This window comes from Camelus ferus, chromosome 5 (genome assembly GCF_009834535.1).
Source record: "Camelus ferus isolate YT-003-E chromosome 5, BCGSAC_Cfer_1.0, whole genome shotgun sequence".
In the NCBI taxonomy this organism is placed as follows: domain Eukaryota; kingdom Metazoa; phylum Chordata; class Mammalia; order Artiodactyla; family Camelidae; genus Camelus; species Camelus ferus.
Genome location: NC_045700.1, coordinates 63,920,613 through 63,939,157, shown reverse-complemented (window position 1 = coordinate 63,939,157; position 18,545 = coordinate 63,920,613). Strand labels below are relative to the sequence as shown.

Here is an 18,545-nt window from a genome sequence, read left to right as displayed (position 1 = left end):
CTTTGTAAGTCCATATTTACATCAGAGCTATCAACATAGCTTTATTGAAATGTGCTTAGATTAGTGTTTTGGAGGGATGTATACATTTCTCAATTTCTTGCAAAATTTAAAACTTACGGAGTCATATCATGTAACTTTACTTTGTGTGGTGCATTGCTTTTCAGACCCTCTGGGTGAAGCTGCTATAAATTGGTGGCAGGAAATAGGTAATTGGTCACTGTGATATAAATTTCATTTACGCAAGAACCTAGACAATGAGAACTAAATTTTAGCACCAGCCCTGCCATCAATGATGTGACCTTCACTAGGTAACTAAACACCTTTGGCCCTCAGTTTCCTCATTTTCATAATTGCTTGCTGTAAAGGATTTTGAGATCTCTCCAATCGTAACATTAAAGAATATTAATATTTGATATTAAAATTTATTCTAACACAAACCCTGTCTGTCTTACAGAGATGTTATGAAAATCTAACAAGAAAAAATAAAAATGAGAACACACTATAACTTATATAACAATGCACAGGAAGGTTAAAACCCACTGGAATAAATCTTATGTATATAGTCAGATCCTTACAAGATACCTTTTTAGAGTTATTGTGTAACTGATAATAAATAATGTGTATGTTAAATAAGGGAAGTAGAGAAAAAGAAGTTGTTTTAAGCTTGAAAGGAGTCCGCCATCAAGCTGATCAGTTCAGAGCTCTATAACCTTCAGAGCACATGAGATCATACCTTCATAGTTGATGCAGCCATTAGAGTCTTCTTGACCTGCCAGCAGGGCGTCTACTTCTTCTTCTTTCATCTTTTCACCTGATGAAACAAAACTCTTTGTTCAAAAAGAAGGACAGAGAATATTTTCAAAATTCCACCATATTGGGCTCCTGGAGGCTATGGCTAAGCTCTTGGAGGATAGGAACCAAGCCCTTCTTGTTCCTCTGATACTCAGGAGGTTGTCAGTAAATTGTTTTTGAATAAATGAATGAAGTGCATTCTATACTTGATCATCCAGACTCTATCCTGTAACTACAGTGCTTTACATTACTTATTCATTGCCAGTAACTTGTACCCATTCCCCCAGAACAGACTCTTTGACACTGAGACCAACTGAAATGGTCATTAACTTTTGACTATTTTTTTCATCTTTCCTGTGTGATCTTTTCCCCTACCTGTTTTGGTTATAACGCGATTCCCCTAAGTCATGCTTTTTCCTACGTATTCTGTCCTGTTAAGTCCACTGAAATAAATTTTCCTTACCCAGTGTGGCTAGAACATGGCGAAGTTCAGCACCCATGACTGTGCCGTTGCCTTCCTTGTCAAAGACACGCAGACCCTCAACAAAGTCTTCATAGGTGCCCTGGTCCTTGTTGTTGGAAATAGCTTGCAGCATGGGCAGAAATTGTTCAAACTCAATTTTCTTGGCATTCATCTCTGGAGGAAATTGCAATTTTGAGAGTCATGAAATGTCATCCCACTGAGTCACAAATTAAACTTGAAAGTTCATTCTGTGTCATCTGAAATTTCAGTTGGTAAATTGCTGATGACAAAAAATTTGTAATAGATAATTAGTGTGAGCTCTGGAGTCCCAGTGCTTGAGCTTTTACCCTCATTCCATCATTTACAACTATGTGATCGTGGGAAAAATTCTTAATCTTTGTGCCTCAGCTTTCTCACCTGTCAAAAGAGTTATCTCATAGTGTTAGTGTGAGCATTAAATGAGATAATAAATGCAAAATTTACTACCAAATCTGGGACAAACTGAATACTTAATCAGCGTTAGCTACTATTTTATTAGTATTGTCAATTTAATGTTTTCTATAAATACTGGGGAAATAATATAAAAATATATTGATAACAGACCTATTAGCATATAAATGTAGTGAAACTAACCAGACTTTAATGTATATCCCACCTTTGTCCTGAGCTTTTGCAGAGCCTTCAATGTCTTTAAATTTTCAGTAATTAAAAAAAGAAGCCTATGAGGAGAGTGTTTGTGTTAAATACTTTGTGATCTCAGGACTTCTTTGCAGTTTTAGGGCCAGGAGACAATAAGAATTCCTTTAGTATCTTGTGACAAGGTAAATTGTATTTACAGCAAAAGTATAAAACAGACTGTCCAGATGTATACAAATGGATAAAGTTATGTACCCCTAAAATCAAAACTCCCAGCTTCTTGGAAAAACATGTGGTTACCTTCATTGCTGGGGTTCCCCAGAACCTTCTTGACCTCTGCATTGGTGGGATTTGTGCCCAGAGCCCGGAGGACATCACCAACCTGGTTTAAGGTGATCTTGCATTCACCTGTTCTGTCAAACAGGAGAAATGCCTCCTTGAATTCTGCAAGAAGCAAGAAGCAAGAAGCTTTAGGATGCTTTTTTCCACCAGAGACCTATACATTAACCCGAACTTAATCACGGGTCCAGTTTAAAATCTCCGATATTTTACAACTTTTGCCAGTCACTTAAGTTGTCTTTGGATTTTCCCTTTTCCAGGCTCAACCCCTGACAACCCCTTTTGACATTTCTTTTTGGGACTATGTTAAAGTAGCATTTCCAATTTCAAGTCATATGTTATTATTCATTGGATGTGGAAATTGGAGCTCCTAGTCATATTTATTCATATTTCCTTCATCTGCCTTGGAAACAGGACTGGGTTAAGAAATTCTGAGGCCTTGAGAAATCTTAAGAATAATCTCATAAAATTCCTTATATAATTAATAAAGTGAACAAAACTTCAAGAACATAAATTTTTAGTCAGGGTTGTTTTATGTGAGGTTAACCCAAACTTCTCAAGTTATATAGAAAAAGTGCTCTTGAGGTACGAATTTCCTAGACTCTCCCCTTAAATAGTTTTCTCCAGGGATAACTTCATTTTTCAGGAAAAATTTTAGAAAGATGAGGCAAATCTCTAAGTTCTATAGTGGCATTTAACCACTTCAGTGTATGACTCTTAATAGGCTCCTGTGTAACTGATTCAAAAGGAAGAATATTTGTTTGGATCTATTGCTATGGTGATATCTTTAAATTTTACTCTTTTTTCAGATATTACATATGGGAACATATTGCCATATTAGCTTCAGAATGTAAGCACACATTTTAAATTAAAATTGTATGGAGATAATTATAGCTTCACATGCAACTTTAAGAAAAAATACAAAGAAATGTCTTGAATGCTCTGTCTAGTTTCCCCCATTTTGCAAAATTATAGTATCCCATTGCAACCTTAATACTCACATTGATAGACTCCACCTATCTTCCTCAGATTTCCCTAGTTTTACTTGCATTTGTGTATGTATGTAAGTTAATAAAACTTTCAAAAGGGTTGTCTATTTTTATCACAATCACTCTGTTGCATACTTTCTCTAAATTTTGCCATTTTCTTTGATAGACTTGGTTTTGCCTTTCAGGATTACATTAACAAAGAATTAAGAAGTGTACACTGAAAAGACAAAGAGGTGCTACTACAGATGTAGGAGCAAGTAAAGACATTTTAACTGAACCTTAAATACTTAACTAATCAAAATTTCTGGAGAACCCAAAAGTGCTGATGGCAGCTTGTTGGAGTTAATACCAACAACACTCAAAAAACCATTTGTGAATGAACTGGTAGAGGTGAAAACATTCTTTTTAGGCCATCAGTGGTCTCAAATCAACAGATGCTATCTAGATAGATTACTAAACAAAATATCCTATTTTACTGTCCCTCCATCCCCTAATCTAAAATTGCATTAGACATTATATTCACAGTCAACTATAGATCACATTATCATTCTTTGTTAAAAATTCCCCCTCAAATCCTATGCTAATTGACATCACAGATTATTCCCTGACCTAAAAGAACCACTGCAGGCACTGTGGGGTCATTAGTCAAGCACTATTTTTCATCTTTCTAAGGGACATGTGAAACTGAATTATCCTTATTACTGCCTTCAGGCTTTCCTGCACAGATTGCTCTGAGGGCTCACTGTGACCCTGGTCAGATGCTGATATAGAAACAGGGTTTTATGGGCTGTAACAGAATCTCTTTGACATTAACCCTTTTGTTGATTTAAAGGCCAAGGCCAGAAAGATATTGCTCTTCCTTCCCAAGAGTTTTCAGGCTTAGTTACTCTCTTGATGCGTCTAGACTGCCCCGACTACCTCGGGGCTGGTCTGCTGTTTTTCTAGATAAAGTTTGATTGGAACTCAAGCATGTCCATTCATTTGTGTATTGTCTATGGCTGTTTTTATACCTCAGTGACAGACTGAGTTGTTTTTACAGCAACTGCGTGGCCAACAAAGTATAACATATTCCCTATGTGGCCTTCTAAGAAAAATCTACCAGCGCCTAGTCCAGAACAACACCATTCTAGAACTTTTCGTGATGATTGAAATGTTCTGTCTCTGTGCTACCTTAAAGAGGATAGCTACTAGCCACATGAGCACTAAAATATGACCAATGCAAGCAAGAAAATAGACTTTTAAAAGCATTTATTTTTACTTAAAGGATAAATTTAAATACCCACACGTGGCTAGTGGCAACTGTACTGGACGGCATAGGACTTAGACCTTTAGAATACCGTTATTTTCTAGTTTGTTTTTTTCTTTCCTCCAAATCTCTAATACATTTAAATAGAGCAGCCATGAACAAAATGCTTCAATCATGGAACAAGGGAGCAAATGAAGTAAGTAAGAATTCATTTTTTAAAAAGTAGGATTTCCATTTGATTGAAAATACTTACATTTGTTTTCCTGGCACAAGAGAATACCAGTCTACCACACTGATGTTTACCTAACCTTTGTATCTAAAACCTATTTCACATACGGAGTAATAGGCTTAAAGTTCAACAGCTAGCCCATCTGTCTCTGAACAGGGTTTGAAGTCTTCAATTGCTTGGTTCTACCATTGTTTGGCAGTCATAATGACACTATAAATTAGATATTTGAGAGGCCTGGGATGCAATAGCATGTAACATAGCAACATCACTAGTTAAAAATACATTAAAAAGCAAACAAATTATAGTAGAATTACCAACTGTTTTCAGTAAGAAAAAAATAGTCCTGGTAGTATAATTTCAAATGATCTCGAGTTCATTAGATTGTCTAATCTGTCTACATGAAGCCACTGACCATGATGAAAGATATATGGGAGTTCATACTACAGCAAATACCATTTTTTCTCTTGATTGATGTCCAAACATGAGATATTCCTGACAATGAAACAGACTGAAAAATGTTGAAACCTTTAGGTAGAGAACTGAGTATAATTACAATTATGTAATTTTGAGTATTATCATAATTATTGCTATATTATATATCATAACTTATGGAATATATACATACTTACTATGACTAATATTCCAATTTATGCAATATTATGTAACTAAAAATTTCTCCCCTCCCTTCTATGGATGTATTTGTGTCTTAGTTATTTAAATATGTGACACTTTGATTCCATAAAACATTTGGCCCTAGGCTTTCTAGTGGAAAAAACAAGATTCATGGGGCATAGGATCCCTTGGATACAAAGACTTGGAGAAGAAAAAGTGGAAGTCTTAGGGACTCTATTCAGATTCTCTTGAATCTCAAGAGCTCGAAGTCTTCTAGTTAGAAACTGTTTCTATGAAGGACATTTCTAGTTAATTTAAACCCGTACTAGATTCTGATCCTATCACTAATACTTTGGTTCTTTGAACAATTCTCAACATCTCTCTGGAAGTCTGTCCTACATCTCTAAAGATGGACCAGAGATGTCTAAGTTTCCTTCCTTACTTCCTTCTACAGTTTTTAAAATAAATTATTGCCCCGTTTTTGTCTCTGAATGCACTTTTATAATATATCCACTTCACCTGCTATTTCTCTCAACTCACTCTGCTGCCCACTGAAATTATGTGGATTTAGTAACTGAGCAGTTTTATAGTCAATTTTATTTTCCAAATTGATTAGTTTAGAACTACCAAATCTCCCTTTAGGGATTTGATTAACAAATTAGCCATCCAAAATCCACATCCTTTTTTTGAGGTATATATGTGGTATTACCTACTATCTCAAATTGGTCTTATTTAGAAATCATTGAATACAAGGAATTGTTTTGTGCTGTTTAGCTTTTGTTTTCTTAAACCTTTGATTGCTGATTATAAGTAAAGGGTTCACTTGAGAGAATTTATATTTATAGTGGTTGAGAGCATGTATATTTAGAGTGGCAACATCAGTGGGGATAATTAGAAGGAGCTAATCTTATCTCAAGGGAGTTGGTTTTCTCACATGCCATCTTTATGAGTGTGCACATTTTAACAACTATATCATTTAAACTTACCATCCTGCTGTGCCTTAGAGAACTCGATCTGTTAAAAAGAAATTAACCACAAAGAATATTTTAACCAAACAAAAATGTCCTGGTTTTTAAATGTATCCAAGCTCATTCCCTGAGTAATCTTCAAAGTAAGTTCAAAAAGTCTGCTTACTTTTCAGAGCTCGGGAGTAGCTGGGATACTAATAAGCTGAGCCATGCAGTAACCTGCCTTGGAGATGAGTGCTATTTCTCTACCTACGTCTGGAGTAGAGAAGCTCGATTCACTTACCAGCAATCTGGTCAGCACTGAAGGACTGCGGTGGCAAGAGAGAGGAAGAAAGAAAGAAACAACTAGTACTCTTTCAAATGCATTGACAGAAGGGAGTGTTCTCTGCTCTGAGATTTCTAGGAAGCCATACAGGTGTCATAGAATAAGAAGGTTGCCTTAGGATACTTTTGAATCTAGGAAAAATAAAAAGCTATATTGCAAAAGAGTTAGGGAATATCTCTGTATCTTACTCTATGAATCAATGATTTAACAAATGCTAAATCAAGTACTTCCTGGAATAATATAATAATCTATGGTGTATTTAAGATGTATCTAATATAGATACACTGTATTAAGAAGTACAGATACTGCATTAAAAAGATCATCTTAAGTCTTCTATTTAACCAGTACATTTTTATCCAATGTATCTGAAGTAGTTTACTTAAGTTTAGTTATCGGCATCACTGGATAGTTCTTTAAGGCATAATATTTCGCTATAGTTGCAGTTTTTTTCCTAAATTTAGATACAGTAAACCTTATATGTGATACAGTAAAGTTGGTGAAGCATAAAGTACTGCTTTGGGAGTAAGACGTATTTTTCCAGTTGGCATAATAGCTTATATTAATCTTTTCTATCCTCAACCCACCTCAACAGAAAACAAAAGTAGATTCTAGAGACTCATACTGAATATGTTCTCTCCTCGATTTTATTCCTACCTGCCATCTATAAATTTGCCTATAAATTGCAAACAGTTTTCTCATAGGACCCACCATGATGGAGCTGCTGGGCTGCAAAACAGCGGCGAAGCTGAGGAGTGAGGTGAGGGCTGCTCCAGTCCCTGAGTGGGGCCTCCCTTGCTGAGGCTGCCTTTTATTTCTGGAGGAGCAGTGACCTCGCAACTAGCATCAGGTTTCAGAGAGAAGTAGCCACTCCCTTGGAGAGTTCCTTAACTTTCTTAGGGCAAAGGGAAAGAGGGATGTGTACCCCGAGGTCTATTTTTAGGAAATCGGAACCTAGGAGTGGGCAGCCATGTTGAGACCAATGCCTGTCGGTACTTTTATGGTCTTTATCCCTGAAATGTTCTCTTGGAGCGTCTTCCTTTAAGAAGCTCCTTATTTGCTCAGTGGCAGAGGAGCTTAGAGTTTCTCTCAAGACTTGGGCTGACCCCTTCTCTTGACAAATTATAGACTTTGTGAACTTCAAGTCAGCAGTTTTGGTGTAAACGGAACTTACTGGTTGGGACTGGACTGGGGTTTCAAATGGCAACTGCTATAGAAGGAACACTCTCTGAAGCTCTGCCCCTTGTGGTAGAGTTCAGAGGACGTGGAAGGGCCACACACATTCTGTGTGTTTCTTAGGGTCCACTCAGGTGAAAATCTGGTCAGTTTGTGAAATCTCCAGTTGAAGGCCATTCTTTTGCAAGTTGTATTCTCAGGAGTGTAGAGCTTATCTAAGCCAGGAATGGCTTTAATCTCCAGTTTCACCATTCTGCCATAGTTTTCTTACATTAGGGATGGGTATTTGCCTCCCTCCCTGTTACCTGTAGTGTGGCTGACAAGTCATGTATTTCGAATTTATGAAGTTTTTTTGGGAAGGAAAGCTGCTGGACTGTTTTTGTGTTCTTTCCCTCCCATTCTATACATACTCCTTTAAAATTTAAAAGTGTTGCCTGTGCTCTTACTAGAATGTGCTGATTCCCTTTCTGTCACGTCAGGCACTTCATGGCTGCGTCTCTAGACTGACAACTGAAAGAATCCAAAGCTGGGGCTGTGCAATGCAAAGCTGTACCTTAGGATTTAAAAGCTATCTAAGGGATTGGCTAGTAGGAAGCTTTCATGACAGCTTATCTGAAAATAGGGAGAGCTCCCTTCCTAGAACGGTCCCAGGAGGTGGTCAGTCTGGGATGCCCACTGAGGTTCAGACATGCTTGTCAGTTTTCTACATCTTTAAAGCAGCTCGAAGTCATAAAGAACATTAGAGATAAATTCTAATTTAAGTGCTGTTTCAGCAACTCTTTTTAAGGTAATGGTCACAGAAAGCACAGTCTCCCTCTGCTAGACAGAAGTATATTTACAGCTTTCCCTCAAGCCATTTGGAAAGAAATCAACATTTAAACGCATATCACTCTTTGTCCAGAGTTTGCAAGTAGTGGAAAAAAAATCTCGTAGAGTTTGAGTCCCAAAATGAGGATTGAAAATATAATTAAAAAAATATTACTGCCCAGGAAAACGTATCTTCACGAATAGATTGACATTTTGAGAGTTTTTTGGGAAATGGAATTTAATAGAAAAAATTTAAATCCTTGGAATCATTAGGGGGAAATGAAAGGGAGGAACAAAGGTGGAAATTTGTCACCTTTGATAATTGTGTAATTTGGAGCCTCATGATTTTTGATACACAAATAAAAACCATTAGAGCAGACCTTGTTTTTTGTGTGTTTTAGTCTTGTAGTTAGTTATATTTATGTACTGTATCATTACATTTGAAATGCCTTATGATTAATATTGAGAACTAGTATATATCTTTAGTAGAATAAATAACTATATATAATACAAAACAAAGTCATCGAAGTTGCCCTACGTAATACCCATCATATGCCCTACATAATGCTCATTTTCATTTTTTTTCAGATAGAAAAATGTGTCTTTAAATACATATAAAATACAGTCAATTTGTACATAATCTGTCAAGTAAACTGGAAAGTCATTTTAATAGTTGTATTTATGTTATAAATAAGTTATTTATAACCACTTGGATATTATGTAAGGGTTTATTATTATTAAAATAGAATGGAGGCAGTTTTCAAACTATTTCACTCTACTAGTTTTTACTTATGTCTTATCACATAGAGAATGAGTGTTTAGATATTTTTTGCGCTTATTGAGAATGGAACATTTAAGCAAACTTCTGACAATAGTAGAGAAGGCTATATATAGTCTAGTCTAGTCTAGAGAATATAGTTTTAACTTTAGAAGGCTTAGATGCTGTGCTGAAAGAATAAATGGGAGATGCTACGCTTTTACACTTTTACAAATGGCAAAACCTTTCTCTTACATCTCTTCCTGGGTGTTATAATGATGAAGTAATCCGCCCTTTGAACAAAGGCATGATATGAATACAAAATATCTGATTTTGGACTCAGTTTGCTATGTCATCGTTTGGTTTATTTTGAAAATTAAGATATAAGTCTCTTCTATCTGGGGTCTTCTGTCATCTCTGCTTCCTAGAAGTTAACTATCTTCCAAAGTTCTTGAGAGAACCTTTTCTGTTTGCCTAGCTCCTTTCTCCCACTGAAAGACGTTTAACCTTCCTGACTGGTGAACTTCTGGGAAGCACAGACTGTTACTGGAGATCATTTCCATTTGTCGATGATACAAACCCAGATGTGAGCCAACGTCTCCCTCCTGGAATGCTGCCCTTGCCTTATTCTTAGATGGCGTCCCCCATGCATAACTCTATAGAGTACTTTGCCTATATGAGATGCTCTACAGAATTTTCATTAAATTAAAAACATTCGAACATACGTACAATAAGTTCCTCCTTCGAACATAGGCTTCTCCTCTAGAGTATTATCTTCCTTGAGGGAAGAGACCTTGTCCTTCCTTCAGAGAGCCTACATTCTAGAGGAGGGGCACACATTTTCCTTTGATGCTGCATCTCCAACACCTAGAACTGTCATGCACATAGTAGGCATGCTCATTTTGAATTACTGATGTATATACCTTTATATTTCTAGAACTTTCCCTTAGATTTTATATAAATACTATGATCTAGGCTTCTGATTTTCTCACCCTCAGCTTGTTTTTTTAAAGGGTTTTTCTATCATTGCCTGTGGACTTAGTTTAGACTGTTGGTAAAATAATTGTTTTCTACATTTTTATGATTCATGTACTATTTGGTATTGGATTTAGGTAAGTAGTAGTCAACAAGTTACTCTTACTAAAAAAGATTTTAATGCAGGGTTTCCAGATCATTTCTCATGTTGAGAGAAAATTTTCTAATAACAATCATGAGGCTTGGTTAACTGATTAAAGATAAGATAAAGTTTCTGGTATATAGAAGGAGTCAATTTATAGGAAAAATATTAAAATGCAACTAATCAAACAGACTCTGGAATGAATGTATGTTAAGCTTTAGTATAACAAGAAGAGCTGTAATTGAAGATGATCTGGGAGATATGCGATATTGAATGCTGAGGGCTAATGCCCTAGGAAGGAACATAGACTACAATCTTTAAAGAACTTCATCATCACTGCTAGATACAATGGTCTAATGACTGGTGAGGCTAAGTAAAGATGTTCATCTAACCAGGGCCAATTTTCAAGCAAGAAAACATTGCTACATGTGCTTTTATTTAATACCTGGCAGTGAGAACAAAGACCTGAATGTATGCAAACCCTAACGAAAACTTAATTTTCACTCCGGCAGTTACGAGGAATCATTGTAAGAGGCAGGCAGAAGTACTATTTTGGAACTCTTGAGAGTTTTGTGCTTCAAAACAGTTCACTTAATTTAAAGGAAATAGGTATTTTTCATTGTACTTTTAATTTCAACAAAGTGTATACTTAGGCCGGTGGCTCCAACGTGGTATAAAAAGGAGAAATTGAGAACAATGAGAATATGGTACCAGCCCAAGCTGTCTGATATGAGAGACAATAGATGGCTGTAGTGGATAAATTGATTTAAAGAGAAGAGGGAGTAGTTCTGGTGCTCAGGATGCCTAGATGAGTCCGCTGAATTCAGTCACATTAGATCAAAACTGAATTATTAAAATAATACAATTCAGACCTACAAGAATTAACAGAGAGGTTAAGTGAATTTCAATAAAAAATTTTAAAATGTGACCCTACTCTGTCCTTTGAATTTCTCATCAACTTTCCCATCAATAGCTGATGAATAAATTTAAGACTTCTTGAGAGTGGCACCTACTCTATTTTGTGCATTTGTTTGATGTCATTTAATTAAAAATCCAAGTTGTGTTTTTGTTCCTTCCTTCCTTTTTATTTTTAAAATGTGAGTAATAGAAACATTCTTTGTGTATGTGTTTTAAGAAATTACAGGAATCTGTTTTTTCCTACTTATGTGGAATAAAAGTTCCTTTTGTGATGAGAGGAATATGTAAATATTGGCGTTACTGCTTTAGAGATTTCAGGTCTTTTGATATCGTGGAAAGATAACTGGATGGGGATTGATGTATTCAGAATTTTGTTCTGGTTCTCTTGTAATGGATCATGTGTCTTCTGATTAAATAACTTCTCTGTATTATAGCTTTGTCAAATATTATACTGCATGATTTCTAGAGTTGCTTATGGTTCTACAGTGTTGTGAGTTTTCCATCCTTTTGTCAGTAAAATCTACTGTAACGCACCTCTTTTAATGGAAAAGGGCAGTTTGCCTAAAAATTTGATAAATGACATTACTTTAAAGTGATTCATATAAAGAGGAGTTAAGCAAAATGAAATTTCATAACACTGTGTTCAAGTGAGTGTTTTATATCTCATTTATATATCAGGAGATGGTACATCATTGGGCACTTACTAGGTACAAAGAACCTCACTTGCCACCATGGAAGGAAGAAGATAAAGTTGAATAAGATGTGGTTTTTTCTTTAGGAAAATTTTTCTGCTCTGGTTTCAACTCACTATTATTAATTTATGACCAGAATAACAAAAATTTATCATCCATATAATTTACATTTTAACCAGTATAACTGAAGCCATTGCTACTTAATATTTTGTGGTTTTTGTCCTCCAGATTCTGATTTGGGGGGGAGAAACAAATTGTAGAAGTTGAGGCAGAGACAAACTATAAAAGATCTTATTTTCATACAAAAAGTATTTCAGTATCAAGAGAAGCAGAAGAAAGTGTAGAATCAGCAGACTAAATATAATCCTTTCCACAATTTCCATGAGTCAGATGGTGCTTAATGCTGGGTAATTATGGAAAGGCTTCTAAAGACAACTTGCCAGGGGGTTCATTTGCAGCAGTAAAATGTCAAGAGGCTAAATTTGGCACTGTCACTTTGTGGCCGCCTTGTCTTGCAAAGATTTCATTATCTTTAAAATTAAAATGCTATTCACTATTAATTGGTGAACATACCTATTCCTTTCCAAACTGCCTTTTACTTTGCAAAGACATTATCTAGTTACATATTACTCAATATATAATTTCAGAGAGATGCTCTTTCATATTTTCTCACTCCATCCCACCTATTCTCTTCTTTTGCAGTGTAGATGTTTGGAAGTGGAAACTTGATACTGATACCTACTGATAGTCTCAAATAATTTTTGGTTTGCTTCTGAGTTTACATTCATGCCACAAATGGATGAATATTGCAATTGGTTGACATTTTAGTTGTATTAAAAATTAATCTGTACTATTAAAAGGCCAAAGTAAAAGAAGACAAATTCTTAAAATTATATAAAGAAAATTTAGTAACAACTTAAGGTCTTCATCCATTCCTTCTAATTAGAAATTGACTGTTTGTCTTTTCCTTAGACTAGTTAAGATTAACATTTAATCATTATACATGTGGCATTATATTTCTGTGTATCACTCCAAAGAATATTTGGTTGGGATTTCCAGTTTAAATCATGCTATTTATTCGTAAACAAAATAGAAACCCATGCCATTCTTAGAATATTAGCCTGATGGCAAAATTTGGAGGTCAGATTTGATATATGTGTATGTTTAATTAAACAAAAGCAAAATTATTTAAAAATTCAATCTGCTTCTCTACATTTAACAACATTAAAAAATATTTTGGCATAGTTTTTTTCCCCAGCTTTATTGAGATATAATTGACATATAACATTGTCTAAGTGGAAGTCATACAACATGATTTAACACATGATGATTTTGATATATGAAATAATTACCACAATAAGCTTAGTTAGTTACCATATCCATCATATTACATAATTATCTTTGTGTGTGTGTGTGTGTGGTGAAAAGGTTTAAAACTTATTCTCTAGGCAACTTTCAATTATGCAGTACAGTACTGTTAACTATAGTCACTATGCTGTGTTTTAGATCCCCAGAACATATCAATCTTATAACTGGGAGTTTGTACCCTCCGACCACCTTTACTCTTTTCTCCCATCCCCAGCACCCTGGCAACTGCCAGTCTACTCTCACAGCAGTTTTTATTTCCATGTTCCATTTGCAACTGTTTCCAGGAAGCTGGAGCAAAGTGACTAGGAGGTCTTTCTAGGTCCCTAATATGCCACCTTCCATCTATAAGTGAGATCATCCAACCTGTCAGCAACAGATACTACGATGAGGGGAGCTGAGGAGAATGGAACAGTAATGAACTGCTAAGGTCAAAAAGTCCTGATGAACTTACTCTGATGTGCGCCTGTCACCCCCTCTTCTGGCTACCCAAGGGCTGTGCAGGGCAATATAAGAATCACTCATATTGCACTCTTAATCTCATATCCTTAAGAGCAAAAAGGACTCCTTTTGTCATTATTAGAAGCAGCAGCTTACTCTTTATAAACAGGAGGTAGTTTGGGATATGGTTAACACAGCTGACTTTGGATTTGGCCTGTTAGGTTAAATCCTAGCTCTGTTACATGCTTGTTATTTGATCATGAGCCTGACACTGAATCTCATTTAGGCCCAGTTTATTTTCTTACAAAATGAGGCTAAAAACAACCTCAGTGTAATGTTTTAAGGATTAAATAAGATAACAGGGCACAGGGTAAATCATAATAAATATCGATTGTTATAAGGAACGTTGTAATTTTAAAAGCCTTTCATGGGCCATGGTATCATTTGATTTTTTTCCCAACAATTCTTCTAAGCGGGATGGGGTTTGTATTAACCTTATTAGGGATGAGAAAAAATAATTTATAGAGTAACACAAATAATCCTATACCTGGACCAGAACCAGTCAGGTGTTACAACAAATATAATGATATTTACCTCTACTGAATACTCATCAGTAAATAGGTGTATTTATTGGGATGGCTATATTTTCATCTTATCCATTGAACTTAAAGTTTAAGTCTTTCCAAGCATATGGTCAATTGTTACTGTGAGATTTGTTGTTTGATGAGTTTCTGTCAACGCATTCTGTACCTTTACCACTTATTGTAATGTCGCCCGCAGTATCTGGTCAGGGATGACCTGATTGAGTGGTGAATACAATGAGAATTAAAATTTAAGCAGCACAATGACAAACATGATTCAAAATTCCATCACTCATAGCAATCCGGACAGCTAAGGCATGCATCATTCAAAAAATTAGCTTACACGTTGAAGATCTTTTAAAATCTTGGCACGTGGTCATCTCATTACCTATTTACTTTTGTCATTTCATTTGGTTGTAGTTTTCGGCAGCAGGTGTTAATTCTTGTGTTTGCACTTGCAGCTAAACTTTGGTGCATTTTAATCCCTGCACTTGTGATTCTGTCAGGCAGTATTCTTTAGTCTGGCATGCGTTGGAAGTCTCAGCTCTCTGAAAGCAAAGAGCGCTTAGAACTGCCCAGGGCAGTAGCTTTGATGTTGAGTATCAAAAGTATTTGTGTTTTTAAAAAGGATACTTGTAGAAAATCCATAGGATAGGACACCAGGTAAGCAGTCCTTCAGAGAATATAAAAGGTTTTATGTCAGAATTACCAAAGAAATGTTCTAAACAAGCAGCCAGTAAGTCAGGAAATCAGGAAAGCACATTTAAGATACTGATAAAACTAATTCATATTGTTCAGAGTTTATGGAGAGTCAAATATATGGCTGGTAAGCATGGTATATTATGAATATGGAACATAGATATTAACTGGGGATAGTATTTTAAAAAAGTTTTTTTTGGCAGGGAGAGGTAATTAGGTTTATTTGTTTATTTTTTAGAGGAGGTACTGGGGATCGAACCCAGGATCTCATGCATGCTAAGTATGAGCTCTTCCACTTGAGCTATACCCTCCCCCTAACTGGGAATAGTATTGAGGGACTAAGTATTACAGTTGCTATGACTATGACACTACACAAAGACAGTTCCACTTAAACTTCAGCCCTACTCAAAGTGCACAGGACAGCTAGATTTCTAATCTTACATGATTTATGAAAGAAAGTGTAAAATCCAATTAACTTTTGTTCTTTATCGAGTTTTCAGAAAGTTAATGAACACATATAACAGCTCTATTAATTTCTTCAAAGTTCATTTTCTCTGCTTGAAAAAAGTTTATAACTTACATGAGGTAATATATCTAGAACTATCATTAAGTTATTGAAAGCATCCTAATATGAAATGTTAAATGCACGTTTTAATTAGTCTTGTTACGTATTGGGATGAAATTAGATTTTATAAAGTTCTCAAGTTGCATCACATTCTTCGGCTATGTTATAATATCTGTAAACATGTACTGATTTCATATTGTAAAGTGCATATCATTACAGCCATTTAAATTCTTTTACAAAAATATGTTAGTTTCAATTCTGTTCTTTTTTTTTTTTTGCTCTTTCTATTAGGAATGGGCTCTTTGAATGAAAGATAAAGGTTAATTTCCTCCTGTTTCATCTACATTATTTTAAGTTCTCCTTTTTGGTTTGCGTACCTTATCAAGATCCATCCCATCTCATTTTACAATGAAATAGTGAAGATGGGCATATCTCATCTTTACAGAGACTCTCTAGGAGTGTTTCCTTCTTTTGCTTCGTTGTAGTAGCTCACACTAGCATTAATTCAACGTGTAGATGAAAGGATAAACCGATTCTCAAGACGCAGAAAAGTGTCACTTCTCTGCTGACTATGAAGAAGCAATATGTTTAGTTTTTGGATTTAAAAAGTGATTTTTTTTGGTCTTAGAGACTTCTTCCCTGAAAAACTAAATTTTTATTCATTTACTTATTCTTACACAGTTCCTTAGGGAAGGAAATTAATGCCTTTTTTCATTAGTGGGATACTTCTTAAGAAGGCACATTTTTCCTTTCCAGATGCTTATAGTCTCATACAAAGAGATGATATTGTCTTATAAATCACAATAAATTTAAAGAGGAACAGCTCTGACATTGATTCATATCTCAAGCGTTAATATAAAATGGAGAGTCAAAGAACAGGGACAACTGGAATTACTGCAGTGGCTGTAGTCATGCTTATTGTATAATGTAGTCAGTGTGCATCTATAAAATATATTAACTGGTATTGCTGGAGATGAAAAATTTGATTTAATGAACTGTGTGCGTGCAGTCCTCAAGATAGAAGAACATTTATTGGAAGATATGACATTCATTTCTCCTCTTAAGTGGATATTCATTAAGAATAGTTCCTAACCAGTGTTAGATTCTATGACCAACTTCTTTCAGATAAGACTTCAGTTACCTACAAACTCAAGATAAAATATTTGTGATGATCTACTTCTATTTTGAAACATCAAATGTTATGTTTAACTGAAATATTATAAAACTTTGAACATATTTATTTAATTTCATCACAGATAGCTAAGGGTGATCTCATTCAATATTTATATCGGGAATATTTTTAAAAAATATACATTTATACTAAAATACTCAATGAATTGTTTATTTATAGGTTAGCTTGGTCGTTGCAAGTAAACAACATGTTAAGTAGTAACAAGTGTTAAGTTAGCAAAATTCAGATTTATTGAGCACAGAAATTTTGGCTTCAGTGAAATGATCACCTTATAGGCACCTTCACCCATTAGTTTTCCATATAAGGCAGGTTCCCTTCACAAAGATTTTCAAACTGGCCTTCAGACCAAACAGAGCCCAGGGAATGAGGAGAAGGTGCACACTTGATATGTTACATCACTGACGTAACAGGCACATCCATAGCATCATTTTCCCAAAAGCAGATAACCTTTGGCAAAGTGTTGACACGAAAAGCAATCACATTCTTCTTAGTCCAAAATCAGCATGCAAGAGCTCAAAGATATAAGCTAAAAGCCAGACAACCAACAACTTTTACAATGTTTTGGGGGGTGACTTTCATTTAGGAACAACTCGCATTCTGAATGAAATACTGTGTATAAATAAACAAGATGACAGTTATAGCCACTGAAACACTTGAGTGCATTGTAGTTTGCACTGGGATCTCATTTATTGTTGTATCAAATTTTATTAAGCAAAACTGAAGGGGGAATTAACTTGATTTGCAAAAATCTTCTCTTTTTCAGATGAATTAAAGTAGCTGTCATATAAATATATCCAGGACAACTGGGTTATCAGCTGTTTCTGAACTTTTGGAAACAAGTAGGGACTAAAACTTTCCTTTTGATGTACCTTTAATGAAGAGATCTAGTTTCTACAGAGATCTCATAAAAAAAAAACCCACTGGTTTAAATATCTGTAGAAATAAAAAATCTTGCATTTTGACAATTTAGGGAAAAAAGGAAACAGAAAAAAAAGATCAAATACAGTTTCCAAATATAGTACCATACTCATAATAATTTTACTAAAATTATATGCTAGAGTTTATTAATTTTTTTTAATCAGGATTTTCTCCCCAAATCTACCAGTTTGCTTAGTAATTCTGTTCCTCTCAATGAAAAATCTGCCCCTCTGAGGGTTCCCTACTGTTGAAGGATGTTTCAGTGACCAAACAGTTCACCATTTCATTACCTTAATGGCAGAGAGGTCAATCTTTTCTTCTTTGCGTGGGGCAGGTGCAGGTGCAGGTGCAGGTGCCGGGGCAGGGGCAGGGGCAGGGGCAGGGGCTGGGGCAGCAGCGGCAGGTTTCTTCACGTCCTTCTTTGGTGCCATTTTGTTTAAAAGGGTGTGTTAAAAAAAAAGAGAGAGAAGGAGCACCTCCAAGAGAACCTGTCAAAATGATTCTTGGAAGAGGAGTGGTGGTTTGGTTGATCCGCAGCCCAGTGTCTTGAAGGTGGACCCAGAGTGTTAAATGGTATAAGGGCATGCATATATATTTCACTTAGTGCCTAACAGAATGTTGACACTTGCAGCTGGATTGGACAGTTCGCTAGTCAAGGGGGATGGCATTCCGGCTCAGACTATAAATGGAATCTAAAGGGTCAGGGCTTCATCAATTTTTT

At 35.5% G+C, this 18,545-nt stretch overlaps 1 protein-coding gene and 1 long non-coding RNA gene across 3 annotated transcripts in view; one reads left to right on the top strand and one right to left on the bottom strand.

Annotated features, from left to right (window-relative positions):
• Window positions 1-6,583, top strand: part of LOC116663723 — a 26,650-nt gene extending 20,067 nt beyond the window's left edge. The window contains exon 3 of the long non-coding RNA XR_004320011.1: window positions 6,448-6,583. This is a non-coding gene — a long non-coding RNA (uncharacterized LOC116663723). The remainder of the gene's footprint in view (window positions 1-6,447) is intronic.
• MYL1 (myosin light chain 1) overlaps window positions 1-18,545 on the bottom strand; it is a 20,971-nt gene extending 2,426 nt beyond the window's left edge. Inside the window, exons 1-5 of one of the 2 annotated variants that reach the window (XM_006190504.3) lie at window positions 18,115-18,545; window positions 6,293-6,320; window positions 2,192-2,335; window positions 1,256-1,429; window positions 734-811 (exon numbers count right to left, since the gene is read on the bottom strand). In XM_006190504.3, the coding sequence (XP_006190566.1) occupies window positions 734-811; window positions 1,256-1,429; window positions 2,192-2,335; window positions 6,293-6,320; window positions 18,115-18,255 (565 nt within the window). In that variant the 5' untranslated portion in view covers window positions 18,256-18,545. Of the gene's footprint in view, window positions 1-733; window positions 812-1,255; window positions 1,430-2,191; window positions 2,336-6,292; window positions 6,321-6,557; window positions 6,583-7,307; window positions 7,429-18,114 lie in introns of those variants that run through there. The other variant, XM_006190505.3, reaches the window with a different exon arrangement.